The sequence below is a fragment of the Fomitopsis serialis genome (genome assembly GCF_022376445.1).
Source record: "Fomitopsis serialis strain Sig1Antser10 chromosome Unknown B0H18scaffold_64, whole genome shotgun sequence".
Classification (NCBI taxonomy): Eukaryota; Fungi; Basidiomycota; class Agaricomycetes; order Polyporales; family Fomitopsidaceae; genus Fomitopsis; species Fomitopsis serialis.
This window is the reverse complement of record NW_025955024.1, coordinates 3,546-29,715: the sequence shown is the minus strand read 5'-3', so window position 1 is coordinate 29,715 and position 26,170 is coordinate 3,546. Positions and strand designations below refer to the sequence as shown.

The 26,170-nt window shown below is 56.4% G+C and overlaps 10 protein-coding genes across 10 annotated transcripts; 8 read left to right on the top strand and 2 right to left on the bottom strand.

The window, feature by feature from the left end:
• Positions 1-96: 96 nt before the first annotated feature.
• On the bottom strand, positions 97-1,787 carry B0H18DRAFT_1086262 (uncharacterized protein; the record flags this gene model as incomplete). The annotated part of the gene is made up of 5 exons (XM_048032018.1): positions 97-380; positions 466-868; positions 931-1,203; positions 1,253-1,623; positions 1,739-1,787. The coding sequence occupies 5 exons, from the start codon at positions 1,785-1,787 to the stop codon at positions 97-99; spliced, it is 1,380 nt and encodes a 459-aa protein (XP_047890479.1).
• Positions 1,788-2,568: 781 nt separating this feature from the next.
• B0H18DRAFT_880592 (nucleotide-diphospho-sugar transferase) lies at positions 2,569-3,778 on the top strand (the record flags this gene model as incomplete). Its single annotated transcript, XM_048040782.1, has 2 exons — positions 2,569-2,750; positions 2,896-3,778. The coding sequence occupies 2 exons, from the start codon at positions 2,569-2,571 to the stop codon at positions 3,776-3,778; spliced, it is 1,065 nt and encodes a 354-aa protein (XP_047890478.1).
• Positions 3,779-4,960: 1,182 nt separating this feature from the next.
• Positions 4,961-5,393, top strand: B0H18DRAFT_1086260 (uncharacterized protein; the record flags this gene model as incomplete). The annotated part of the gene is made up of 2 exons (XM_048032017.1): positions 4,961-4,999; positions 5,052-5,393. 2 exons carry the CDS (start codon positions 4,961-4,963, stop codon positions 5,391-5,393), a joined length of 381 nt encoding a protein of 126 aa, XP_047890477.1.
• A 980-nt stretch (positions 5,394-6,373) lies between these two features.
• On the top strand, positions 6,374-7,989 carry B0H18DRAFT_1022596 (uncharacterized protein). The gene is made up of 5 exons (XM_048029596.1): positions 6,374-6,439; positions 6,499-6,723; positions 6,787-6,890; positions 6,939-7,074; positions 7,131-7,989. The coding sequence occupies exons 1-5, from the start codon at positions 6,421-6,423 to the stop codon at positions 7,499-7,501; spliced, it is 855 nt and encodes a 284-aa protein (XP_047890476.1). The 5' UTR covers positions 6,374-6,420; the 3' UTR covers positions 7,502-7,989.
• A 658-nt stretch (positions 7,990-8,647) lies between these two features.
• B0H18DRAFT_577021 (uncharacterized protein) lies at positions 8,648-9,969 on the top strand. Its single transcript, XM_048038652.1, has 5 exons — positions 8,648-8,802; positions 8,914-8,985; positions 9,046-9,155; positions 9,213-9,345; positions 9,403-9,969. Exons 1-5 carry the CDS (start codon positions 8,784-8,786, stop codon positions 9,780-9,782), a joined length of 714 nt encoding a protein of 237 aa, XP_047890475.1. The 5' UTR covers positions 8,648-8,783; the 3' UTR covers positions 9,783-9,969.
• Positions 9,876-12,583, bottom strand: B0H18DRAFT_577070 (glyoxylate dehydrogenase). The gene is made up of 15 exons (XM_048038653.1): positions 12,169-12,583; positions 12,084-12,116; positions 11,978-12,029; positions 11,852-11,914; positions 11,671-11,800; positions 11,575-11,610; positions 11,451-11,515; positions 11,304-11,397; positions 11,157-11,243; positions 11,023-11,099; positions 10,755-10,968; positions 10,642-10,702; positions 10,245-10,585; positions 10,063-10,195; positions 9,876-10,012 (listed from the first exon to the last, which is right to left on the bottom strand). Exons 1-15 carry the CDS (start codon positions 12,245-12,247, stop codon positions 9,969-9,971), a joined length of 1,509 nt encoding a protein of 502 aa, XP_047890474.1. The 5' UTR covers positions 12,248-12,583; the 3' UTR covers positions 9,876-9,968.
• Positions 12,584-14,630: 2,047 nt separating this feature from the next.
• Positions 14,631-15,980, top strand: B0H18DRAFT_880742 (oxaloacetate acetylhydrolase; the record flags this gene model as incomplete). The annotated part of the gene is made up of 6 exons (XM_048040794.1): positions 14,631-14,870; positions 14,923-14,996; positions 15,051-15,123; positions 15,174-15,235; positions 15,290-15,735; positions 15,790-15,980. The coding sequence occupies 6 exons, from the start codon at positions 14,631-14,633 to the stop codon at positions 15,978-15,980; spliced, it is 1,086 nt and encodes a 361-aa protein (XP_047890473.1).
• Positions 15,981-16,348: 368 nt separating this feature from the next.
• On the top strand, positions 16,349-19,345 carry B0H18DRAFT_1022572 (FMN-dependent dehydrogenase-domain-containing protein). The gene is made up of 16 exons (XM_048029595.1): positions 16,349-16,839; positions 16,970-17,002; positions 17,055-17,063; positions 17,119-17,161; positions 17,213-17,275; positions 17,322-17,451; positions 17,504-17,604; positions 17,665-17,758; positions 17,811-17,897; positions 17,961-18,152; positions 18,205-18,306; positions 18,365-18,425; positions 18,479-18,745; positions 18,804-18,883; positions 18,937-19,069; positions 19,132-19,345. Exons 1-16 carry the CDS (start codon positions 16,767-16,769, stop codon positions 19,170-19,172), a joined length of 1,509 nt encoding a protein of 502 aa, XP_047890472.1. The 5' UTR covers positions 16,349-16,766; the 3' UTR covers positions 19,173-19,345.
• Positions 19,346-19,610: 265 nt separating this feature from the next.
• On the top strand, positions 19,611-20,765 carry B0H18DRAFT_1022568 (uncharacterized protein). Its single transcript, XM_048029594.1, has 3 exons — positions 19,611-20,069; positions 20,147-20,471; positions 20,535-20,765. Exons 1-2 carry the CDS (start codon positions 19,631-19,633, stop codon positions 20,311-20,313), a joined length of 606 nt encoding a protein of 201 aa, XP_047890471.1. The 5' UTR covers positions 19,611-19,630; the 3' UTR covers positions 20,314-20,471; positions 20,535-20,765.
• Positions 20,766-22,577: 1,812 nt separating this feature from the next.
• B0H18DRAFT_911270 (armadillo-type protein) lies at positions 22,578-25,927 on the top strand. The gene is made up of 3 exons (XM_048041552.1): positions 22,578-23,252; positions 23,305-24,664; positions 24,715-25,927. Exons 1-3 carry the CDS (start codon positions 22,600-22,602, stop codon positions 25,735-25,737), a joined length of 3,036 nt encoding a protein of 1,011 aa, XP_047890470.1. The 5' UTR covers positions 22,578-22,599; the 3' UTR covers positions 25,738-25,927.
• Positions 25,928-26,170: the final 243 nt, after the last annotated feature.

Genomic DNA, 26,170 nt, shown 5'->3' with positions numbered 1-26,170 from the left:
CGTACAAACAATCATTGCGCAACAGCCACAAGAGAGCGTCTACAGACAGCAAGAGACAACATCGCTACAAAGCATTCAGATGCGGAACGTACCATATCAATACACAGTCGAGTCCTGTCTTCGCCACCGCCGTAATGGACCTAACCACCAGAACGACGACGCCTGCTCCGCCGGAATCATTGTATCTCCGGCTTTCAACGACCGTCTCGCCACAGGAAGAGGAGCATCCTCGTGTGCCGGATGTCGTACATGCAATCCTGCGTCTTTTGACACCACCTCGACACCAGACGTCCCGTCCAGCTTGGAATCGACCACCACTTGTGTCGGTGACTCTGCATCCACGTCCGAGTCGGATGCGACGACGGTCTCGTCGTCTCTCGCTTCGGTCTGGCGTTTTCGCGTGTCGTGGAAGCCGAACTGCCCATGCCCCAGCCGATCACCGATCCCGCCGAGTCCGCTCTGAACGTTCGACAGCCTGCGCGCGCGTCGCCTCCAGGTGCTCGCTCCGCCAATACAGGAACCAGTCATACAGCTGCCTCCCCAGCGCGGGCCTCGAAGAAATCGTGCCGCTCGTGGAGTCGGTCGTGGAGACGGTAGTCGTCCGGCCCAAAATGGGCCGCTCCTCGCTCCCGGTGCGCCGGAAGCGCAGCGCGCCGGTGACACCCCGGAGGACGGTCTCTGCACGCTCGCGCTGCTGGCGGCGGCGGGTACTGCGCTGCGTGCGCTTCTGCTTGCGCTTCTCCTCGCGGCCGAGCAGCTCGTCGACCTCGCCGACGCCCATGCCCGCGCCGACCCACCACCACCAGCCGAGGAAGCTCTGCCAGAGGAAGATCGCCCACATGAGCTGGGGCATCCACGTGTACTGCTCCTTCGTCGGCACGTAGAGGAATGCGATCGCCGTGGACGTGGGCGCGAGAGTGAGTGCGCCACCCCAAATGCTGCTGTGCCACCGTCCATGCGCCAGGCGTTCCTCCGGTTGACGAGGAAGCCCCAGGTGAAGAGCGCGGCGGTGAAGAGGAGGGACAGCGTCGCGTTGCAGATGTTCTGGACTGCGACTATGGACTCGAGTAGCGTGTGCCGGGCGGTCACACGCAACAGCTGCATGACGGCAGACATGAGGACGAGCGGCGCCAACAGGATATAAATAAGCCGCTTCTCGAGCTTGGACGGGAATAGCAAGGTAAGAAACTGGATGTGCGCGATCTGAAGGGCTGTAAGAAAGGCTACGGAGAAGGAAAGTGCGCCGACGTGCCTGGATGAGTCCGGCACATGTGGCGGTCATGAGGAACCAGGCGACTAGGTCTGCAGTGGGCCAATTAACATATACAGGCGAGCTCGGCGGGATGTCCACGGCGAGATAGTTGAGCATGTACGGCCAGGCGCGGCTCTGGGCGTCGACAGACCTGAAGACGATGTGCGTCGTCACGGTCGCACAGACCAGCAGCGTGAACACGGCAGACAGCTGGAGGATGAAGTTGACGGGGGCCAGTGGCCAATGGTACTGCGCAGTAAATAGCAGCTGGATGAACAGCACCGATGAAAGGGTGAGCACGATGCCATTGAGCACGACCTGAACGGGCAGCGAGCGAGGAAATGGTGGCCTCAAGTCCAGGATCGGATCGTCTGGATAACTGGGCTCGTACAAGTCAGCGATGGCGTAGGAGGTAGCGATTGTAGATTACGCACCCTGGGTCCGCGTACACTGTGTAGTCGGGTTGTACATCCTGCGCCCACACACACACCGCGAGCAGGAGACAGAGGAGGGCGCAGCGGGCGTGTTTGGTCATGAAGGTGAAGGACAAGGCATGAGGGCAAGCTTGACCGCGTCCGGGTCAAGTCTGCCTGTCTTCCATTGCCGCTCGGGCGGTTCCAGCCCTATAAATAGGAAAGACATGAGCTTCATTCGGAGATACGTGTTCCGTGGCGTAATGGCCATCAGTGCGTTGAACACGGGGATGGTGGACAACGCGATGAAGGATTGAATCTGAGAACTTCGGCTGCGTGACGGTGTACCTACCGTTACAGTGGCGCACGTGATCGTTGGCGAAGGCGGCATCTTCCTGTTATAGAAATTGCCGACGGAGGTGGCGCCCGTAAGCAAAGTAACTGTGCGCATTTAGACTCAGCAGTAGCTTTCCAACTGTTGCAACGCACTAATCTTACTATACTCACAGATCCTCACTGGCATGCACAGATAGAAAGGATGTTGTGATTGGCTGCCTTCGATCTAAATATAGCTCGTGCGGAAAAGGCAAGTATTTGGTGCTAAAAATGGAAACCCCGCGCTCAAGCTGCCGTGACGCCGCTGCACTGCTGTCCAGTGCAGAGCCTCAGCGCTCAGCTCTTTACCGAGGTGCCCACGACATTGACATTCACCTCTCCGACAATTCATATATATCCTGGATGTTTTCTTCACTGAGGCTCTAAATCGCCATCAAATCGTCTGCCTAACGCTCGTGACCTTGGCCAGTTACCACACCGCGCCTCCGCCGCAGCACTTCACACTCTCCAGCTTGACGCGGTTTCTGCTCGTGTTACTAAGCGTCCTACGCCATGGGCCAATTCTCAATGTTCCGGAGGTATAGAGACTATGTGCCTCTGTGGAACGAGCAGGTTTCGACGGCAAAGTCGAAGAGGCGGTGGACGCCAGGTGGCATCGCTATAGGCTTGTCAATATTCCTCAACATTATATTCCTTTGGAGGTGGTGGGTTGGAACAACACCAACGGCATTGGATAACTATCAACCTTTGTGAGTTCTGCTTCTCTTGTGGCCATGGACTGCACTTGAACGCGTGCGGTATGCGGCGACGGCCGACCACCCTCGCAGCTTGCCACCAATTTCGTCCGCTCCCATCCCCAGAGACGTCTTCCACTCACTGGGCAGTGTTTCGCAGAAATGAATTCTCCTTACTCGCCCCAGACGTCGCCATCTCCGCCGCGAGCTCCGAGAACGCCATCGTGACGAGCCTCTACACGGACGCGTTCGCGACCGCCGTAGCCACGCTCGGGCACACGCTCAACAAAATCAACAGCTCCGCGAGCAAAATCATGATCTACCTCCCCGAGAAGACGTCCCCGCGCGCGGTCTGCATCGCGAGCGTGAGCGGGTTCACCCCGCACCCCGTCGCGCGCATCCCCCCGCCACACGAGGGCGTGCACCGCCACTTCCTCGACCAGTACTCGAAGCTGCAGCTGTGGGACCTCGAGAAGATCGGGATCAAGAGCCTCGTGTACCTCGACGCGGACACGCTCGTGTACCGCAACTTCGACGAGCTCTTTAGCCTGCCGTACCGCTTCGCCGCGGTGCCGGACGTGTTACTCGACGACCGCGGGTTCTCGTCGGGGTTCAACGCGGGCGTGCTGTTCTTGCGCCCGTCGCGCGAGGTCCTCAAGGACATGGTGTCCAAGATCGCGACGGCGAACTACCCGGCGGAAGACGCGGAGCAGTCGTTCCTGAACCACTACTTTGGGAAGGAGGCGCTGCGGCTGCCGTTCACGTACAACGGGAACCTCGCCATCAAGAAGCGCACAGCAGCGATGTGGGCAGGCCTGAAGAAGAACGTACACGTCGTACATTATACGCTCGTGAAGCCGTTTCTTCAGGGCGACTACGCGGAGGTGCCCATCAACAAGCTGGAGAAGAACATTCAAAGCAAGATGGGCAAACATGGCGGGATCTTCGTTGACGAGCTGAATGAGTGGGCGGTGGCGTGGCGGGAGACAATGGAGAAGTACGGAGAGAACTTTGCAGACTGTGAGGCGCTCTCTTCGTCATGAGCAATCTGGTGCGTGGTCTAGCTTCTGCGTCCATCTAGAACCCAAATGCTCAGGATAGAGCTTTCAGACTGAGTGCTCCCTGCTGTGCGCAGAGTTCGGCGCTCCACATTATTCGCTTTGGTGATGCATTGTATCATAGCACTCCTACTGCTTATTGCTGTCGATCAGCGAACGCTGCCCCCGCCGCAGCTGCGTTACCTGGTCGCTTCGTGTGGGCTTTGCTGTTGCTCCCGAGCCGACGACGCTGCGTACCCATGCATTACCAACTGATTCAGGGATTGCACAAGGTACTGAGGCCAGTTCAAACAGATCAATTCTACTTGGAAGGTATCTCACTCGTCTACAGAGGGACTTGCGGATCATTCGTATTCGACTGGATCGACTGGGTCGAGGTTGCACTCTGCAGGTGTTGCATTCGGGCCGTTCGGGCCGACTCGGTGACCTTCCTCTAGCCTCGTGGTGGGATGCCAGGGGATGCTGCCCAAACGTTGCCTCGTGTTAGACGTGCGGAAGAATGCAGTTGCTGTCGCACAGCTTGCGATCGTCCTCCTACATACTTCGCACCGCTATGCAACTCATGAAGGCTTTCATATATGGTCGTCTTTGTCGTTGACTCCAGGTTCTCCCGATGCTGCAGCCCAGCTGGAACGATTGATTTAGGGGCCGATGCATCACTGCTATCAGGCCTGCCGTTGACTTTGCAGATCGACACTCGGAAGAGCCCCGAGCAAGCCATCCGATAACATCGTGCATGACTCGCCTGATGCGTCCTGCACTGTGCAACGAGGCGCATGGGAGCTAGGGGTGTATGTAGCGTCGGCTGGGGTTACTTCAGGACCTCTTTGTTCGCCACCCTCATCATACATTCTCTGGGGGCTCACATAATTTGTGGCCCGACGCTACAGCGACCCCCGTCTGCAAAATAACACTCAGCGGTGAGCCACTGCATTGCTGTGTGTACGCCTTGAAGTTAATTGTTGTCACAGAACATGGATATCGACATGCACTTGACGCAACTCTTGAGTAACATGACGCTCGATGCTACGAGGTGGGGCAGCGCGGGCATTGTGAGTTCCATCTCTTTGTGCGAAACGTATATGAATGCCGACAGTTGTCGTTTGGAGAAAGGCAAGCGAAGAGCACCAAACGACGTCACTAACGGACGATCGTCAAGACGCGACCATGTCCGACACATCCGACACAGAAGACTCGATATCCCAGGTGCGTCACCTTCCGTCGCCCCATACAACTCGCTCACAAGCAACGTACGCAGCCCAGAAGCCCGTCGGCATCCTCAAACTGCACAAAGACCGCCGACGAGCCGCCGCCCTGCGGCTGCGCGCTGCTGCAGTGGCTCAGAAGCCAGCTGCAGGCGGGGCAGTACGCAACCACGGGCGGCGACTACCTCGAGATCATCTTCACGCACCGCGAGGCGTTCCATGCCTTCCCGGACGGCCACCGCACATGCGCCATCGGCTTCAGTGATATCGCCATGGACATCGAGCGGCGGGAGACGAGGCCGGATCGGGAGAGCGACCCGGAGGCGGCCGCAGCGTTCAGGCATGAGGCATGGGTGATCGCGAGCAGCGGTATCTGGTCGCAACCGACTATATGAGGTTGGCATGTGGATGCGGGTGTGGCACTACACGGCGCAGGTCGCCTTTTGCTGTGGTGTGTGGCTCAGTCCGTTGGTGGTTCTTGTGCTCGTGCTGAGTGTTCGTTGTGCGTCATCGCAGGACACCTCGTCTCATCTGGACTCTGGCTCTGGCTCTGGCTCTGTAACGACTATGAATTATGCTTACTAGGTATCTTCAGCTCTATATAATATGTAAACTCTTTCATCCAAGCATTACTTACGGCATCTGTTTCCGCAATGCCTCGCACGTGATTATATGGGTGTATATGGGTGCTGCGGCGATTACCACTGCGTACACCTTCCACACGCAGTGCGCATAATCCGACTGCCCTCGGACTGAGAAGCCCCACGGACAAAAGGTCGACACTGCTTGGTATAGGTCCACGAGGCCTCTCCTATTGTTCCTCCGCTCGATGCTCCACCACATCGTCGCACCGCCTCGCAGGAGACTCTTTGCGACTCCTGCTGCCGAGTAGCCATGATGTTACAGTGCGTGTTTGAACCGCACGAAGGGCCTAGCAAAGCGGGGGAGGTGTCCTAATTTGGAATGTTCGGGCGCGTCGAGCGCTCTGTCTGCGGAGTGAGGCATCAGCTTCTCTTGCTTGGCTCCGGTCACTTCGCTCAGGCGCTCGCGTCGACTTATTCGGTTGGTAGGACATTTCGCCGCGTTTCTGCTCGTTGTGACTCTTGTCTGACGATTGCAATGAGGATAGACACAGGATGGCCAATCCGCTGCGACTGAGGATGTCTGTAGCATAGCGAGGTTCGCGACAAGGTGGCGGTGCGATGGTGTTACAGCTGCATTTTCTTGACCACAAGAACTCTTCCTTCTCCACCTTGGCGGAGCTCGAGCAGCCGACCTTGGCGGATCTAACAGCGCGGCTGTCGAAGCAATCGACCGGAGTAGCGCTGATGCGTCTAGCGGCTGTGTCCCACGTCATACATATATACCTCGGTTGCCACTGACCACAGCAGACGTGTGCCCATTTACTTACGCTACTAGATCATGGCCCGTGACCTTCATGGTAAGTGATTCTTGTTGCTCAGAAATGGGGAAGCTCAAGACGTGACATCGTCATTCCAGGAAAGTCATTCTTGAGAGAGTCGAGGCGGATGACAGAGGAGCCTCGTCCTCTTAACTCTGCCAGTTCACCTTTCCTGCTGATCGACCCTGCCGTCCTTCGGACTCTTACGACCTCAAAGAGCACCACGGATATCCGCAGCTCAGCAGGCTACAGTCCCGCACAGAATGGTGCACCGGGGCAGGACGGTGTCCATATGCAAACAGGCGTGCAGCCTGTGCGGAATTGTGAGGCCCTTCGCTCATTCGAAACACTGTCTTCCTCTCATTCACCGACGCTCCTGTACACAGGGACTCAAACCGATCAGGATGAGACAGATGCTGAAAACCGGAAGAATGCTATGAAGGAACTTGTGAAGTCGTGGATGGATCGGCTGCAGCTGATCAGTGTCATCGTACGGTGCTTGACTTTGACCATGACACGCGTGCTGACGACATGCTAGACTACCTTCTTCGCTGCGACAGAGACGCAGTTACTGGTCATCACTACGCCGGTTGATGATGATACGCCCGAATCGCGAACTCGGTCCGCCGCAAACGCGATTCTAGCTGGTGCTCTTGTGATCCATCTGTGTGCAGGTATGGATTCGTCCAGCCTTTGCGTGTTCACGAGCTGATAGGCGGACCCTCTTCAGCGATCATATCATTCCTCGCAGCTTTCTTCCTAGTGCGCTACCGCCTCAAAGAGGCAGCCAAGGAAGAGATCAAGATCGAGACCGGCATCACGCCTACGTCGTCCAAATCGGCGCTCAAGACTGGCATCTGGACGGCGAATCCACATCTGGAGGAGATGGGTCCGTTCCGTCGCGGAGGCCCGCCGACGCGCTTGCTGGAGCACCTGCATACGTTGTGCATGTGGCTGGCTGTCGTAGGTTTTGCGCTTGCATTGGCAGGGGCACTATGCTACACGTGGGCACGTCTGTCTCGGAGCGCGAGCATCTTCGCCAGTGCGTGTATGGCAGTGTCCTGGTTCGCGGCCTTAGGGGCAGTGTTCATTGCACTCTGAGCCTGACCGTATGACGATGAGGCTACATACCCCCACAAAGACATTGCTCGTGACATGCGACGAACTTCACTCACAGACCCTCCCAACGGCATCCACTCTTCGTGTATGTTGACGCCTGCTTACGACCAACTTCAATGTATCTATAACACCAGTCTCCATGCTTCTCTATCTGCAGTGGATTATGCATTCACTATCATACCACCCTATTATTCTTACTACCATACATACTCGTGATAATACTGGAGTTCACGATGATCCCTGACTCGAATCCAGTGCTGTAGTACTGTAACAGTCCTGATACCTTCTTGAATCGACGACCGGTTCGCGGTTCGTGTTCAGCAATCGATGTCAGTATTTATGTATCTTGTTTGAAATGAACATGTGCTGGTATACTCATTCCATGCACTCAGATTTTTTCTGTGTCACTGTACATTAATCTGAGCCACCTTAGATTCAGAACGATACAGTAGTACCAATGATGAAAACACGTGATTAGACGCGGGTATGGGCGTATATGGACGTCTCTCCTGAACTGTTTACCAGTACCGTCACTCCTAAGTTACCAGTTTCTACTATATATGATGCCAGCTCACTCTCACAGGAGACAATAGCGATTGGCGTATATACGCCCCGGTTTGACCGAACGCGTTGGCAAACACCGACTAAGTACTATCTGCAATACTCGTCGTTCAAACTTCAACGTTTTGACAAACGTGCACAGCTCTCCGGACCTGCGCTCGAGGCTATTCTTCCACTGAACCCCGGTCAGTACCCCATTTATCAGTGGCACTGACAACAGCTGCACACAAGTCTGATGCACAGATCCGGATACGCCGTGGCCTCCATCATCTGACGCATTCATTTAGGTAAACCTGGTATAAGTCGCCGCCGCAGTGGCTCGTGAGCGGCGCGCCGCCATGATTCGACGTTTCTGTCCATTCTCGGGTCGAAGGCGCTGCATTCCGCCGAGGCGGCGTGATGAAGTAACGTCCGCTTCGCTCCGGAGCATGCAAGAATGATCCCAGTGCCCATATTAGTACTTCTTTTCCATGCTGTAGCTGCTGATTTGAGTGGTCGCTGACCACACGACCGCTCGACGTTGGGTGAAGGCTCCGAGTCCGTGGAGAGCCGTCACCGACGTCAACCTGCGCTCTTAAAGCCTGAGTCGGGGTCGCCCAGCGCCCCGCGCTACGACTACTGGGAACGAAGACTTCGAGTCGGACGCCATTTGCAGTATAGTGGCCTCCGCGGCACGAGTCTTCTGCCGGTGCTACGATCCAGTATGCCACAACAAGGCGATGGTGAGTACCACAGTTTCCTGCCATGGCGCGATGCTGTGCAAGCGTTCCTCCGAGTCGGGATCGGAGGCATTTCCGCTTTGTCGGGCGACGCTCACCTACATAAAACCTTAGTGAACAGGGCCACTCCAGTGGTGCGCGACGGCGGCTACGCGCCAGAGAAGGGATTCAAGACTGAGAGACCGAGTATGCGATGCTCCTTCCTTCCCATGAAGTATGGTGGTATACTGAGATATGACGCTGCAGTGACGCAAGACCGTGAGGACCAGTGTCAGCTGAACGAGAAACAACGCAAAGCAGCTGAACACGATCTTGTCCAATCTTGGATGGCGGGGCTACAGCTCATCAGTGTTATTGTGCGTGGGCTCGTTGATACTTAGTAGGATGGACATCCAACGTATTGCTCTTTCTAGACGACCTTCTTTGCGACTATGGAGGCAACATTGCTAGGTTCCGTTACACCGACTCGAGATCAGCCGACAACCCATCTGCAGATTGCTGCATGTACCGTACTAGCCGGTGCATTCACTGTACATTTGAGCGCAGGTAAGCCGTTCGTGCGACCATGGACACACTCAGCTCAGCACCGCGTTTCGAGAATAGCAATCCTCGCCTTCCTCGCCTCGTTCTTCCTCATAGGCTACCGCGTCAAGGAAGCCACAGAAGAGGAGTGGCAAGCAGAAGCAAGGCCCTCACTAGAATCGGGGCGCTCGTCGAACATGCTACGCGGGGGCCATTGGACGACCAGTCCACACTTGGAGCAATGCGGACCTTTCCGCTCTGCCAGTGGCCCGCCGACGCACCTATTGAAGCACTGCCATACCTTGTGCATGTGGTTCTCTATCACAGGTTTCCTACTTGCGATAGCCGGGGGACTATGCTATTCCTGGGCGCGCTTGCCGCAGAGCGCCAGCATCGTCGCTTCGGTTTCCCTGGGAGCATGTTGGACTGCCGGTGCTGGTGCAGTAGCCTTGGTCTTGTAGATCGTGGAATGTTTTACGAGTTTCATGCCCGAGCAATGATGCAATGACCTTCGATGTAACCTGAATCTCCCGCTCGTCACAGTGCGAAACTAGCCATATAATTCAGGTATGTTACATTGAGAGTACACGTGGACTGCGGAAGGAGTGGGATGATACTTGGGCTCGAGAGAACTGCGCAGGTAGAGCCTAGAGCTTGCTCTCCTGGAACGCCGCGCCCACCAGAGGTTGATCTACAGTGGTGTTAGTGAGTCGAGCTTGCGGACTTGGTCAATACACTCACAGGTGTTCTGGAACAGGGTGTCTTGCGGCGTAAGGACAACGTGCGAGGACAGCGCGCTAGCGTCGACCATCTCGGGAACCAGCTCATCGATAGTGCGCGCACCCAGCAGACGCATGTTCATCTCGAACTCGTCCTGATACACTGTCACTTTAATATCCCGAGGACATAGAGAGGTTACATACCCGGAAGATCTGGATAGCCTTCTCAACGCCATCCTGGCCGTAGCTACAGAACGCGTAAAGGAACGGCCGGCCGACACCGACAGCCTTTGCGCCGAGTGCGAGGGCCTTGAGCACGTCGCTCGCGCGGCGCACACCACCGTCGACGAAGATCTCGAAGTTGGGGTCCGGGAAGTACCCGCGCGCCCGCAGAGCAGGCACGACCTCAACGAGGACCTCAAGACCGGAGCGCGCCGTGTCGAGCTGGCGGCCGCCGTGGTTTGAGAGGACGATGCCCTGGACGCCAGCTTCGTATGCCAAGATAGCGTCTTCGGCGGTCGCTATACCCTTGAGGATAATGGGCACTGCCAAGCCAACGTCAGCCAGCACCCCAGAACGCCCACCAGAGAAAGAAACTTGCTCTTCGTGATGCTCCTGAACCACGGGATGTCCTTCCACGAGAGGCTCGGATCGATGAAAGACTGCAGGACGCCCGGATTAGCGCCATGCTTATTCGGTAGCGGGAAGACTCACGCTGATAGCGCGGGCAACCCCTTCATCTTTCTTGATGTCAGACTGTCCGTCTTGCACTTTCGCGACACCGTCGTCGCCGACGAACTTCATGCGCATGTCCTTCTCGCGCCGGCCGAGCTGCGGGGCGTCGACGGTGATGAAGAGCCCCTTGACGCCGCGCGCCTCCGCGTGCTGGACGTACTTCTTCGTGATCTCCCGGTCCCTATTCACGTACCTGCACCAACGTGTCGGAAGTTTTGAAACGTAGATCAGACAGCAAGCGACTTACAGCTGGAGGAACAGCGTCTGATCTGGTGTGGTCGCGTCCACTATTTCATCGAACGAGCACGATGCCAATGTGGCGACCTGAAAGACAGAAACGCGTTACTCAATTGGCGTCAGCCCATTCAGTGCAGATAGTACCATTTGGATGACGCCGTGATTTTGGGCCGCCCGTGTAAGACAGAGTTCGCCCTCGGGATGTCCGAGCTTGCCGAGTGCGGTCGCCGACTACACAGGATCGTGAATTAGACTGGGTTGCACAACGCAAGCACCATTTTCAGTACTCACGATGTACACGGGAAGTGACGACTTCTGGCCAAGGATCGTCGTCGACCAGTCGACACTGGTGACGTCACGGAGGATGCGAGGTCTAAACCACACCCTGCCAGTTACTGTGAGCGGCCTGACCCTCGCCCCAATTATGACGCAACTCACCGTTGGTACGCCATGCGGTTCTCGCGCAAGGTGATTTCATCGTCGGATGCGGAGGAATAGTAGGCCTATACATGATCAGCGTCGGTGGTGCCGCCGCCACGTCGCTGTTAAGGTTGACACGCACCCATGCCTTCTCTGAGACGACCTTTCTTGCTACCGTCTATGTCGCGGCGGTACGTCAGTGTTAGCCATTCCAAGGCGACAGATAGATGAGACGGACCTCGAAGTCGTGCAAGTTGATGATGGTATCAAGTGGAGGTCTCGCTTCCACGTACTTCTGACGCTGCTTCTCTTCGTCGGTGATTTCCTTGACGACTTGTGCGACGGTACTAGCGTCAATGGCACCCAAGCTAAGGGGAGACGGTCGCGAGTCATGTTGCCGCGTTGAGCGCGAGACTTACTGTTTGTCCACCGGCAGGTTGGTCGTGATCGCATCAGGTGGATGGATTGGTTCGTAGGCCTCACTGCAATGACAGCCATCCGATTCGGTAAACGATGACAACACTTGCACAGCTGAATGAGCTCACGTCGCATCTTTCCCAGCGTACTTCAAGATGATTGCTTGGCCGCCAGGGTGTTCTGATGAATGCTTGTCAGTATCCCGCTCTGGCTATCGAAGATCGTCGCTCATACCTGGTAGGAACTGCGTGACATCGTACACTTTCCCTGCAGGGAACTTGAGTCGCACGGACGGCCGATAGGAAGAAATAGTGCTTACCATGCACAATGATCCAGCAGCTCTCCCTGCTAGCATGTTCGGCGACTTCAGGGCCAGTAAGGACGCGAATATCAGACATGATTAGCCGCGCGGGCGATAAGCAAGCACAGGACGGTGCGCTATGTGGGTACGCCGCCTCCAAGACGGCCGTCTCTTTTCAACGTGGGCATGGCGGGATGTGCGGAGTCCGCGTCGGCTAAGGCCCACAGGGGCACCCAACACCGAATAGAGGGAGCTGGAGGCGGGGTTGTGGACGTACTCTGGTGGGAGGAGGCGGAGAGGGTGTTGGGACCATGGAGTCGGTGATAGATCGGGAGGGCGTTTGTGAAGTCGACGAGGTTTGAAGGTGGCCAGCATCGGACAACCTACGCCTCCCCGGCGGCGGCCAGGTCATAGCTTCGCTCCGCCGGAAGCGGACTGTCGGTCTGGCCGTTGCACCGTGGACTCGGACTGGAGGCACGCGGATGCCATCGGCACACCTGGAAGAAATGTCAAGGAAGTGTCAGTGTCCTGACACGCTTCTCAAAAAGATATCTGGCGGCAAGCTTACCGTAATTCTTGCCATTTGGACAGGGAAACGCAACTCGGACGTACAAAACGGCGCGATGTACGCACGATGCACGTAGAACTGTTGGCGGCCCGGATGCAGTGTGCTGAATGGTATGTAGTCAAGAAGTTGCGCTGATTTCTTAGTGACACAGACTCTGGCCTTGCGCGAGGCAAGCTTCGACGTTCCTAATTCGATTTGATGTCCGCGCCTGCCTTGTCCTAAACAACCACTCTTCGTTGCTGAATGAAGAAATTGACTTGAAGCCAAGAATCATGAAAGGCACGGTTCAGGGACTTCTCCCGAGACGGATCGCAACCATACGAGTCCGATATTCCTCGGCGACTGAGCGCCTTGCCAAATGCAACCAAGATACGTTGATCTTTGCGACACTTGCCAATTTCGCGGCCTTGGCTAAACGTGGTGGATTGGCCCCAAATGATTGTTCACTACAGTCAGGTACAAGAACGAGGTCTGGCACCCGTTCTTCCCCGAGCTCATGCGGCGCTCACACTGGCATCTTGCACATTCAGTCTTCCTGTCTTCTGGAAGTGGCGTCTTTGTCAGACGAGTGGGAATGGAATGACAGAGCGCGATTGAAACATACACCAAGTCACGCAATCTCCTCTTTAACGCCGTGAAGCTCGTGTGCCCGTCCCAGCTTGACTGGCGGAATGAGAATGACAAGACGCACTGCAACATATCGTCCTGATGGAATGTATTGCGTTCGAGCCTGCTGCTGTGGAGATTGTCCGTACTATCGGTGCGACAGACGGCGGCGGAGGTTTTCTGCTTGTGCAAATACAGTCAGGCATATTGGACGATTGCTGAGACGTACGAGGATGGATCGTGATAGGAAAACGTCTTAGTGCACTGCTAGTGAAACCGCGCCGCTCTAGATGTTTGTCACAAGATATGCCTTATCGTTGCGGCTAGAGAGGACAGACAGACAGACCTGGAATCGCAGACAACACGCATGCCGCATCAAGATCACTTTCCAGCCACACGGTTGCCACTTGCAGCCACTCCGCGGCGCGCCACCGGTGGCTGCCGCAATCGTGGCACTCGCTCCGACTCGGAGTGGTACACACCGTGCTGTTGCGTTGTCAGAAAATTGAAGCTCGAAGGTTGCTTGAAAGGAATGTGCGTTTAGTCTGAATGAGAGGTATGTCTTGGCAATACGGACTTGTGATGTTGCGAGCATCTGAATTGACAGCACGGAAGGCGAACAGAAAGAGACTTGCAGTCACACGCGGGAGAGGAACACATAGGCCAAACATAGGGCTATGATATCAGAGACGTCCTTCAATTGTCCTTTTTGGACGAGCTGTGCTTGGCTGCCAAGTGCCCAAGCCGCGAAGGAGCGCAACACCGAGGAGTGTAGATCCTCGACCTGTACGTACTCCAAATCTTCGCCACCGCCAAGAATGCTCAGGCATCGAACAGGGAATCCGGAATGCATGAAGACATGCTTAAGCGACACGCCTCCTCGGACGACCGTGACAGCCCGGAAGCACGAGCTGTGCAGCTGCTCTGTCCGAGCGATCTCAGCTTCCTGTTCAGTCTATCCCCACTCTAACTCCCCGCGCTCCGTGCAACCGTTCTGCATGGCGCTCAGGAAATCGGACACCGTATTACCTCCGACAGTCTTCTTCGTGGCGTTGGCTTCTGGTCTCGGCGCGGATTGTCTGCGCTGTTAGTGACGGTATCCGCGCTTCGCGGTACGTTTTTGGGCGGTGGGGTGGAATGCAGACATGCCAGACCGCTCGGCGGGTGCTTTCCTGAGAGGATAAAAGCGAGCTGGGCCGCCAAGCTGCAGCCCAACCCAACAGCGTTCTACAACACCAGGGCACTCGCACAGTCCCTCCTGCAACATCCTCTCCGATTATCCATATAACCCTCTCTTCTTTGTAACATGCCTGGATTCGAGTTCACCCGGGAGTCTGAGCAGACTCAGTTCGCCATCCAGACGCAACCCGCTCCCTCTGCGGACACCCCTCCCTCGTCTGAGCCCGCGTCCCCCATCAGCGGCGATGCGCCCCGCCATGATGTCTACTACAACCCCCGCCTTGACCCGAAGAACTACTTGGAGGGACCTCTTTCCTCCAACCCCGCTACTCGTCTCCGCCAGATGCTTGCCCGCCCGGGTATCGTGGTGAGTATCTTCTAGAGAGCTAGCAGTTACATTATCTCACGACCGATCACAGGTTGCACCTGGTATCTGCGATGGTATCAGCGCTCGCTGCGCTATCGAAGCTGGCTTTGAATGCTTGTACCAGAGGTCGGTCTCATTCACAATACGTTTGAAAGCCCAATGCTCATCTGTTATGAACAGCGGCGCTGCCACCACAGCATCGAGGCTGGGCATGCCCGACGTTGCCATCGCCACGCTGAATGATTTCGTTCAGGTAAATCCTGCACACGACCTCGTTCGAACTCATTCTCACACTGTTTATAGAGCGCAGAGATGGTCTGCGGCATCAACCCCTCCATGCCCGTCATTGCTGATGCGGACACCGGGTAAGCGTCATCGCCGCCATGTCATCTCGAAACACGTCTGACATTTTTACTCAGGTTCGGTGGCCCGGCCATGGTCGCACGCACACTAACGAAGTACGCAAAGGCGGGCGTTGCCGGCCTCCACATCGAGGATCAGGTCCAGACCAAGCGCTGCGGCCACCTCATGGGCAAGCAGGTCGTCTCCCGGGAGGAGTTCCTCCAGCGCATCCGCGCGGCGGTCATCGCCCGCGACTCCATCCCCGGCGGCTCCGACTTCGTCATCATCGGTCGCACGGATTCTGCGCAGGTGCTGGGCATGGAGGAGGCAGTCACGCGTCTGAAGCTCGCGGCTGACGCGGGTGCCGACGTGTGCTTCATCGAGGGCGTGAAGACGGCAGACCTCCTTACGTCGACGATCAAGGCTCTCGCGCCAAAGCCTGTCCTCGTCAACGTCATTTCTGGCGGTCTCACGCCGTCCTTCACTTGCCAGGAGGCTGAGGCGCTGGGTGCGAAGATCATCAGTGAGTCTTTCCCTCCACAGCGATCCACGCATATAGCTGACGATAACCGCGCAGTCTTCTCCCTCGTCTCCTGCGTCGCTATGGTGCACGCCGTACGGGAGGCGATGCACCTGCTCAAGAAGACGGGCACCGACTTCTCGTCTGCGCGGGGCATGGACCCGAAGGAGTTCTTTAAGGTCGTCGGTCTCGACGAGGTGATCGAGCTCGATGCCCAGGCGGGTGGTATAGCGTTCGCGCAGGTATAACTTTATGTCGCTTTCTTTGCATCGGAAGGATCGGGGGCTTGGACGGCCTGGCAGACCGGCATCTTGTACCGTATACACTCCCGCATAGTATCTCCACATGTTGTACATTTTGCTGCTACCACACACATAGACGTCACTATCCCATTGTAGATTTATGCGCATATGCATGTCGTTTCTCACTGAGTGATCCTGCACAGTGGGAGCAAAAGACTTCGGCCCGGGTATTCAGTAGTGGGTGGTCTTGGCGTACAAGTTCAATACGGAAGCGTCCCTAACTCGCGTTGACCATATTACTAGGGATTGCTGTATTCCTCAAGTTGTATATACTTCCTTTCCATACCCCCCGCGGCCACCGCCGCCGAGATCACCGAAGACGGAACGCAATCGACAGCCATCTCCGCTCTGCCAGTGCCACAATTTCGATCGGCTTGCATCTGAACCACCAATCTCAACTCGCCCATTTGCAGCGCACCCCTGGCGCACTCATCCTGGCTTTTATAGTCTTTTATCCTCTCCGTCGTCGGCAGCGTCTTCACCGGCGGCAAGCCGATAGCCACAACTGAACACGCGGGTCGTTTTCGGGGATCCGGACTCGGGAGTCCGTCCATGCATGGGCATCCTGCGGAGTCACGGGCCACCGGTCAGGCGTGAGCAGAAATGCGGGGTAGGATGGGGTTGGACGTCCGTCGCTCACCATATCATCCTCGTCACTCTCGGACTTCCGTGTCATCTCCCGCGGTGCTACGACCCCTCCCATTTGTATTAGACTCGATTGGTTAGCGCAAGATGAGCAAGAGCCTGTCGGGAAAGGAGGTCGCGGCGCATAACACGGCGGAGAGTTGCTGGATCATTGTGCATGGTGAGTTTTGTTTCGGATTTGTTGTATGAGATGCGGGGCATCGCGGGGTATGTATATGCAATAGCAGTCATAGTCTGTTGTTTGCACGAAAGACGTCGAGCGCACGAGACTAACACTTCTGTTTGTATAGGCAAGGTGTACGACGTTACGGAGTTCCTGCCAGGTCAGTGCTACCCGCTACCAAGCTCTCTCATTGATCTCAATCTTCTTTGCAGAGCACCCAGGTAATCTTCAACCGACGTCGAACAAGACAACCGCGGCTAATGCTCAATATGATAGGAGGAAGCAAGATCATTCTGAAGTACGCGGGCAAGGACGCTACGTGAGTCGTAGGCATCTATCAAACATTGTGCCATGCTTATGTATGGTCAAGTGCCGAGTACGACCCCATTCACCCTCCAAACGCCATCCATGACAACCTGCCGCCTGAGAAGCAGTAAGTTAGCCGTCGCTCCGTCCGGCTTCCGTTAACGCCTCCCCAGCCTAGGACCTGTCGACCCTGAAACCGTACTCAAGGTTGAGATCACGGTCACAGACGAGGAAAAGGAGCGGCAGATACGGATGCAACAGCGGCCTCCGCTCACCGAGATACTCAACCTGCACGACTTCGAGGTGCGATGATTCAGCTGTGCATTGGCTATCGCTCACCACCCACTCCACGCAGGCAATTGCGCGGCAGGTGATGACGGAGAAGGCGTGGGCATATTACAGCTCGGCCGCCGACGACGAAATCACTACGCGTGAGAACCACGCTGCGTACCACAGGTGTGATGTTTTGCTATAGAGCGGGGTATATGCGCGGGTTACTGATGTTTGAATGTGTAGAATATGGTTCCGACCTCGCATTCTTCGCAGTGTCACGAACGTGGACTGGTCGACGAAGATTCTCGGACATGCTACCAAGATGCCAATATACATCGTGAGCCATGAATCACACCCACTCTGGACAGCCTGACAGAGGTTCTTGTTAGACTGCGACAGCACTCGGAAAGCTCGGACACCCGGACGGCGAGCTCAACCTGACAAGAGCCGCGGCGAAACACAACGTCATCCAAATGGTAAGCGGCGCCGACATTATCTTCCTTCGAGCGCACGCTGACACGCCGATCCTCCCCTAATAGATCCCGACTCTGGCATCGTGCTCGTTCGACGAGATCGTCGACAACGCGGCGCCCGGTCAAGTGCAGTTCCTCCAGCTGTACGTCAACTCGGACAGAGAGATCACGAAGAAGTTCGTGCAGCATGCGGAGAGGCGCGGGATCAAGGGTTTGTTCATCACTGTGGATGCGCCCCAGCTTGGACGCCGTGAAAAGGTTGGCACGAAAGTTCTGGGGTGCGTTCGGGATGGCTCACGTGGATTGACAGGATATGCGCATGAAGTTCGAGGCGGAGGACCCATCAGAGGTTACAGACAACAAGGTGTCGGACAAGGTTGATCGGTCACAGGGTGCCGCGAGGGCTATCAGTGTATGTTTTTGTGCATTCGTCATGCCAGTACATGTCCTCAACGCGGTGTTCATTCCAGTCATTCATCGACACAGGTCTCGACTGGAAGGACATTCCGTGGTTCCAGTCGATTACCAAGAGTATGCCCCTCATTCTCCTGCACAGCAGCCGTGTTACTTACAGACGCTCCTAGTGCCCATTATCCTGAAGGGCGTGCAATGCTGGGAAGACGCACTGTTGGCGTACGATGCGGGCCTAGCCGGCGTTGTGCTCTCGAACCACGGTGGGCGGCAGCTCGAGTTCTCGCGCTCGGGCGTAGAGACGCTGGTTGAGGTCGTTCGGGAACTTAAGGCCCGCCGCGGGCTGACGTTCCCCAACGAAAAGTTCCAGCTGTTCGTCGACGGAGGTGTGCGCCGCGCATCGGATGTGCTCAAGGCTATTGCGCTTGGTGCCACAGCGGGTGCGTGCTCTTCCGCGTACTAAGTCGAGGTGACTGACTGATGGGTCGTGGTTGGCAGTGGGCATTGGCCGGCCGTTCTTGTATGCGTTCTCTTCGTATGGCCAGGACGGTGTCGAACACGCTCTGCAGATCCTTCACGTACGTCCTGCATAGTTTGCCGTCTGTCCGGTGTGTTGACCAACGCTGTGAAGGACGAGTTCGAGATGAACATGCGGCTGCTGGGTGCTCGCACGATCAAGGAGGTCGTCCCGGAGATGGTCGATGCCGGGTCTATTCACCAGCACATTGTATCCGTGCCCAGTGACAGCTTGTACTTTGGCAACTGTGAGTGTCACCGTGCCCCATCACCAGTGAGGCTCGTGTTCTGATGTTCATTTTTTCTCTAGACGAGAGCATGGTGTCAGCACGCCTGAAGTCCAAGATATAATCGAAGTTGGTTGCTGTAACTGGCGTTAATTTGGATTACAAACCGTCATGTCCTCTAGATATATGTACTGATACCATATCTGTTTATACACGTGACTCTGATATCTCGCACTGGCATTGTACGCAGTTGTCAATCGAGCCGCCGAGTTGACAGAATTGAGTGCAGTTGCGTTGAACATTGGGTGAACACGCGTGCTGATATATAAATAGCCAATGTGAGGATGACCACTGGATGACCATGGTGTGACGTCATGTTGTACACCACGATCGAGATCTCAGATTCGATTTTGAGCAACCGCATTGAGAATATCGCAGTGCGGACTGTAGTACAGTGCCTAAAAATCAGTACTGTAAGTGAACAAGGAGGAAAATCCCGGACTGCACTGCGATTTATAAGGCGTTAGTTTGTGAAGACACATGAACGAACATGTTTCCTAACCCCCATCACCTCCCCTCCCCATGTCCTCCCTCTCCCCTCTCTCCCACTCAGAGCATCGAGCGACGCATACACTCAGGAAGACACTACCCGTACCCCCTGATGGCAAGAATGCCACGCGAGAGATGGAACGATTCTGCACATTGTCCCCTGGTGGCGAAGATGCGCATATTTGCGTAAGAAACATGAATCATGAGCCTAAGGCGAGTACTTTGTGGTTTACTCTTGATCATCGGAGGATATGTCAGTACCAGGGGGCAGCTATGACCATGCTAACCAATATTGACGTATATGTGTCACAATACCCCAATCGTCCTTCGCAAACTAGGATGCCTAGTGCCAAACATGTTCGCTGTTATGCCCTTACTTTCATGACACCGCGCACGATGCGAAGGCCTCGGGATCACTTACGACACTGCCTCCAAAACGGTGCGACAGACATGGCAGAGTTCGAAGTGTGTTCTGTACGCCAGACCATGATTGACGCTTCAGTACGCATTGAACTGACACCATGCAATCAATAGACCTGGGCGACCTACCCATACCTAGACTTTCTGACAATGGACATACGCCCAGTCGTTTCCTGGAAGTGGAATTTTTAGCGCAGAAAGTGCGTTTCTTGACGAAGCACACTGCAAACAAACCTCCAAGGACAAGAACCGCAGTGTGGCCTTCGGCGTCTTTTCAAGATGCCCCTACGTCGTGAGGAAATCGTGAAGAGCGCTCTTCATTCTCGAAGCCTTTTCTACCCGAGGAAATGATGGTAAGTGTCTTGGCAGTGATAGGTGGGATGTCTTCAGACGAGCAGTCATGCATGCACGTGACCTAGACCAAGGGCATTCAAGGAAAGAATACCGTGCGTTCCTAGGTGGAAATGGTATACGATGGGAAAAGAGTGGCATAACCGTGAAGCAAAGGCCTTCTCACCGCTTGTGAGGTTCGTTATCTGCACCTAAGTATTCATCTCGATAGTCCTGCAACTTGTTGATCGTTGAAGTACTATCGTTGAGCCCCAGGTACATCGGTTGGACCTTCCGCGTACCGTTCGGATAACGGATTGCGTCGCGCCAATGCCCATTATTCGATTTCAGTTCCAGTGGATCCTATCACCGCAGTAGAGTATGTCAAGTCATGGTGGAAGCGGGACCGGGCAGAGAGGCGTGCGAGCGTAGCGGGTGGCACGAGGTGGCACGGGTGCTCGGGGTCTGCCGGCCGGCTGAGTGATTTTTGGGTTCGGTGCGTCGCGGCGGTTGCCTCAGTCTTCCAACAGGACAGACACTCCGGACTGCTGCACGACCAGCGTCCGCTTCCTGTGTGCTTTCTTCGATCCTCCATCGCGACATTCGTTCGCCTGCAGGCAGGTCATCTTTCACGACCGACCTTCACGCGAAGAAAAACAAAAAGACCCACCTCGAATCTCCACGCAATCGTCACGGTACGTCTTCGTTTTCATCCCTGACATCCTCACCACACTCACCCATGGATCCTCGCTCAGAATGAGCAAATCCTCAACAGCAACGGCATCCAAACCATCGTCCCAGCTACCGTCCAAGTCAGCTTGGGCAAAGGGTCCACCGCAGTCGGCTGCCTCAGCCCCCTCGCCACGTTCCGCATCACCCGCGCCGAACCAGGGCCATCCGCAACCGACGCACTCAAGACGACCAAGCGCCCTAGGCCAGGGCGTAGCATTCAAAGATGGCGTTGCAGGTGCACGAAGCCCGACGAACGTTGTGAAGTCAGGTACGGTACCGTCTATTGTCTCTCGCGACGGTACTGATAGGGTGCCAGCATCTGCTGTAACATTCGGTTCGATAAACGACGTGTCTGCGCCGATTTCTTCCTCCCCCGCCTCAGTCCCTGTGATTAAGTCGGCGACGGTCTCTTCATTCGGCACCGTCCCAGCGACACCCACCTCCGCCCCGAACGGCAAGTCAGCCGGCTCGTCCACACAACCTCCCACGTCTGCCACGACTCAGCCCAAGTTTGATGTCAAAAAGCTTTTCCAAAACCCGAGCAGCGCGCCGCCCGTATCCAGTGTGCCTTCGCAGGCGCCCTCTGACGTTGCCTCTCCATCGACCCGCCCCTCACCTCTGCCGCACGCCTCACCCTTACCGACACATGCCCAGGCACAGCCATCTCAGATGGGCGCTCACCCATACCCCCATTACGGCGGCGGGCAGCTAAGACCTCAGCAGAATGGCGCACCTCCTCAGGGCGGGCCACCCCGTTCCCCAGTGTTCCCGCGGCAGATGCCTAATGGGCAGATGAATGGCGTGAATGGACGACCGAACGGTGGCTCTGCGCCCACGCCTGTGTCGGCGGGCATGTCGAGTCCGCGGCTGGGTGCGCCGCATGGCGGGCAGCCCCCTGCAGGCATGCCACCCACTTCTCAGCCTGTTCCGCCCCCAGGATGGTACGGCGGCTACTACGTGAGTCTCACTATCCCTTTTGCTGAATACGCTGAGTAACCTGCTTCCTCGTTCTTCAGTATGGACCATACCCCGGCATGCCATCGGAACATTATATGTCCTACACGCCGTGGATGCAGCCGCACGTCGGCACACCTCACCAACAACCGCAAGGCCTACCTGGTCCGCCCCAGCCTAGTATGTCAATGTCGCCCCGCAATCCCCCTCATCAACTGCACGCCCCTGGCACGCCGACGATGGCGCCGGCCATGCCCAACACGGGCCATCCTCCACATCCCACCCCGTCGCCACACACGCATACATCTTCTCTGTCCTCTGTGTCCTCGCCCCCACCTACACCATCATCTGCCGGACCTGGCAACCGCCTAAATACTCTCGCACCGACGTTCCAGCCACGGGCATCGAAGGTTAAGATCACGTCGTCGGACGGCACGGAGGTGCAACTTGACAGCTTCAAGAAGGGCTCCGCTCCGCTCTCGCCTGCCGTACCTCCGTCGCCGGCGAGGAAGACCCAGGTGCGACTGGAGAAGCCTGAGGACAAGGCGAAGCGCTTGGCTGATGAGATGCGAGAGCGTCAGAAGAGGGAAGCGGAGGAGAAGGCGAAGAGGGATGCAGAGGAGAAGATCAAGCAGCAGGCAGAGGAGAAGATCAAGCAGCAGGCGGAGGAGAAGCTGAAGAAGGAGAGGGAAGCCGAGGAGCGGAGGAAAGCTGAAGAGGATCGTGCACGGAAGGAGAAGGAAAGGGAAGAGGAGGAACGGAGACGGAAGCAGCAGGAGGAGGAGGCTCGTAAGGAGGCGGAGAAGGCGAAGGAGGAGGAGGAGCGGTTACGCAAGGAGGAAGAGAGGCTCAAGGCGGAGGAGGAGACGGTCGCTACGACGGGTGAGACGCCATCAGCTGCAGAGCCGGAGGACGGCGAGCTCGACGAGTCTGAGGCAAACCCCACGCCCGAGGTCATAGAGAAGGAGACTCAGGAAAAGCCGCAAGACAAGGGAATTCTCAGAATTGACACTGCTGTGGCAGCAGGGGAGACACCCAAGAAGCGGCATCCTGGCCCTCTCGACCTTTCTTCTACTCGCAACCAGTCCATCGCCCAGCCCCTCCCTTCCGCCCTGGCCACCGCGCGGATCATTGAAGATCTTGGCAGTGTGTCGTATCCCGAGGGTATCAAGAGTCCCAAGGTCGAGCTCAACGTGAACGCCAAACATGGCAAGTTCAGGTGAGAGCTTTCTTGCAGCATGTATATACGCATCACTGACACTGGGTCTCAGGTACGACCGTGACTTCCTCATGCAGTTCATGAAGATTTGCAAGGACAAGCCTGACAACCTCCCGCCACTCGATGCCATCGGTCTCGAGCCCTCTGAGCAGGGTGCTGGTGTCCCGATGAGTCGTGGTGGTTCGCAACGGCGCTCGGCGTCCGCCATGGGCCCGCCGCCTCCGAACTCCGCGCGCCAGCTGCAGGGCCTTGGTCTTTCAAATCTCAATGGTCCGAGTGGCAGCTTCACCATGGGCAAGTTCGCGACGCCGGGCATAAAGACCAGCGAGGACCGTTTCAAAGAGGCGAGCATGGGTCGCTCAGCCTCGATGGCTGGTGGTCCTCCGGGCGTTGGCATGCAGTTTGGCGGGCGACCATCTCCTATGGTCCGTTCGTCCAGTCAAGGTGGCCCTAGTGCTATGGGCAGCAAGCGTACCAGGAGCAAACGGGGCGTCGACCGTGGTGAGGTGAACAGGGGTGGTCCAGGTCCATCCTTTGGCAGTTCGTCACTCTCGCAACCTGGCATGATGTCTCTCGAACCGGTGGCACCGCTCGAGCGCTCTGCAAACCGGTGGCAACCTGCGAGCATTGGCAAGAAGCCGCAGGTCGAATCGGACTCGCCGGATGTCGTCGACCGCAAGGTCCGCGCGCTGCTCAACAAGCTTACGATGGAGCGCTTCGACTCGATCTCTGACCAAATCATCGCATGGGCGAATAAGTCAGAAAACGAGCAAGACGGGCGGACACTCATCCAGGTCATCCGACTCGTATTCGAGAAGGCGACAGATGAGGCTAACTGGTCGGAGATGTACGCGCGGCTGTGCCGCAAGATGATGGAGCAGATTAGCCCGAAGGTTCAGGACGAGGGTATCAAGAATGCGGAGGGTAAACCCATTGCGGGTGGTCAGCTCTTCCGTAAATATCTCCTCAACCGGTGCCAGGAAGACTTCGAGCACGGATGGGCTGCGAAGGAAAGTACTGCCGCGGCCGCAGCCACCAAGGCCACCGAGGACCGGGCCGCCAAGGACGCCGCTGACAAGGACGAGGATGGCGAGGCTGCACTGTATTCAGAAGAATACTATGCTGCGCAGAAGGCGAAGCGGCAAGGTCTCGGTCTTATCAAGTTCATCGGTGAGCTGTTCAAGCTGCAGATGCTCACGGAGCGTATCATGCACGAATGTGTCAAGAAGCTCCTGGGTAACGTCGAGAATCCCGAGGAGGAGGAGATCGAGAGTCTTTGCAAGCTCCTTGCGACCGTCGGTCAGTCTCTTGACACGCCGAAGGCCCGTGCGCACATGGATGTCTACTTTGCGCGTATGAAGGAGTTGACGAAGAGTGGGAACGTCAACTCACGTATGCAGTTTATGCTTCTCGTGCGTATATCCTAAATCAGTTCATTGCTCGCGTCTAACATCCCCTATAGGACCTTCTTGAGTTCCGCGAACGCAAGTGGATACCTCGTAACCTGGCTGCCGCTCCTACCACGATTGCTGCTGTCCATGCACAAGCTGCGAAGGAGACCGCCGCAAACCAGAAGGACTACCAGCGCACACATAGCATGTCGCGCGGTGGCTCCAAGCGTGGCGGTGACCGTGGTGAGCTGGGGCAAGTCGGTCCCGATGGTTGGGCCGTTGCTGGCAATGCGCCTCCGCGTCTGCCTCCGAAGGCGGGTGACCTGTCTAACTTCGGCAAGATCAGCAAAACAAACTCGATGTCCTTTGGTCCTACGGGTGTGTTCGCGAAGGACAAGGGCAAGCGCGAATCCTCGTCGTTGTCACGGGGCTCGAATATGTTCTCGAAGTTGATGGAGAACCCCGAGCTCGCTGCAGAGGCTGTAGCCGCACAGCCTAGCCGACCTCCGAGCCGCAAGGCTAGTGTCGACTTGGGCGCCGCTGGCGCACCTGAGGCTCCGTTACAGCGTAGGAAGCTCAATCTTCTTCCACGAACCGTGGCCAAGCCCGACGAGGCTCGGACGGACTCGACGCCGGCACAGTCGGAGGCTGGCCACTCGGACGACGAAGAGTCTACGGCACCATCGATGTCTGAGGAGGAAGCGAAGACCCGCGTTGGCGAAGACTCGAAAGAGTTCTTCAGCATCCGCGATCTGGACGAGGCTGAGGTGTACTTCAGCAAGCTTCCTTCAGAGCACCGATGGCTGCTTGTTGACAAGCTTGTTACCTCTGCGATTGAGGCAAAGGACAGCGACGCGCGGCTCGTAGGCGACTTTTTCTCTCGAGCGGTATCGAAGGACCTCTGTTCACCAGAGGCCTTCGAGAAGGGTTTCGCACCGACCACCGAGATCCTTGACGACATTGTCATTGACGCGCCGATGGCACTCAACCTGATGGCGAGCATGATAAAGGGCGCGCAGCTTGACGAGGAGCGACGGACCCGGCTTGCGAGCAAGTCTATGGACAGTGATAAGTTAATCAGCCTGCTATCATAGAACAGTAGTACGTTTTCTGCTTCATTCTCTGTGTTCCCATCCCGCTGGTCATGGTTCGTTCGTCCTCGTGCATCATCCGCATCTTGTTATTATTCCACGCACGTCTGCGCTGGCTGTCCTGCATCACGATGTACAACATCCATAACTCGCTGTCATACATAATTCAGAGCTTCCTTCGTTTTCTCTGCAACCAACTGTGTGACTGCTGAACGTTGAACGTTCGCTGAACGCGCCCAGAGAGCGAATTTCCAACTCGGTTGACGTTGCCCTCTGTCTGCACGGCAGCTATGGGCGGGAAGTATGCATGTTGCCCAAATGCTGCCCCATTCATGTCTTGCGATTACAATTGTGTACTCGTGCGCAAATGCGTAAGGCCCACTGGCCAGGAAACGTTAAGATTGACAGAAGCCAGGGTCTGAGGAGTTCTAAGTAT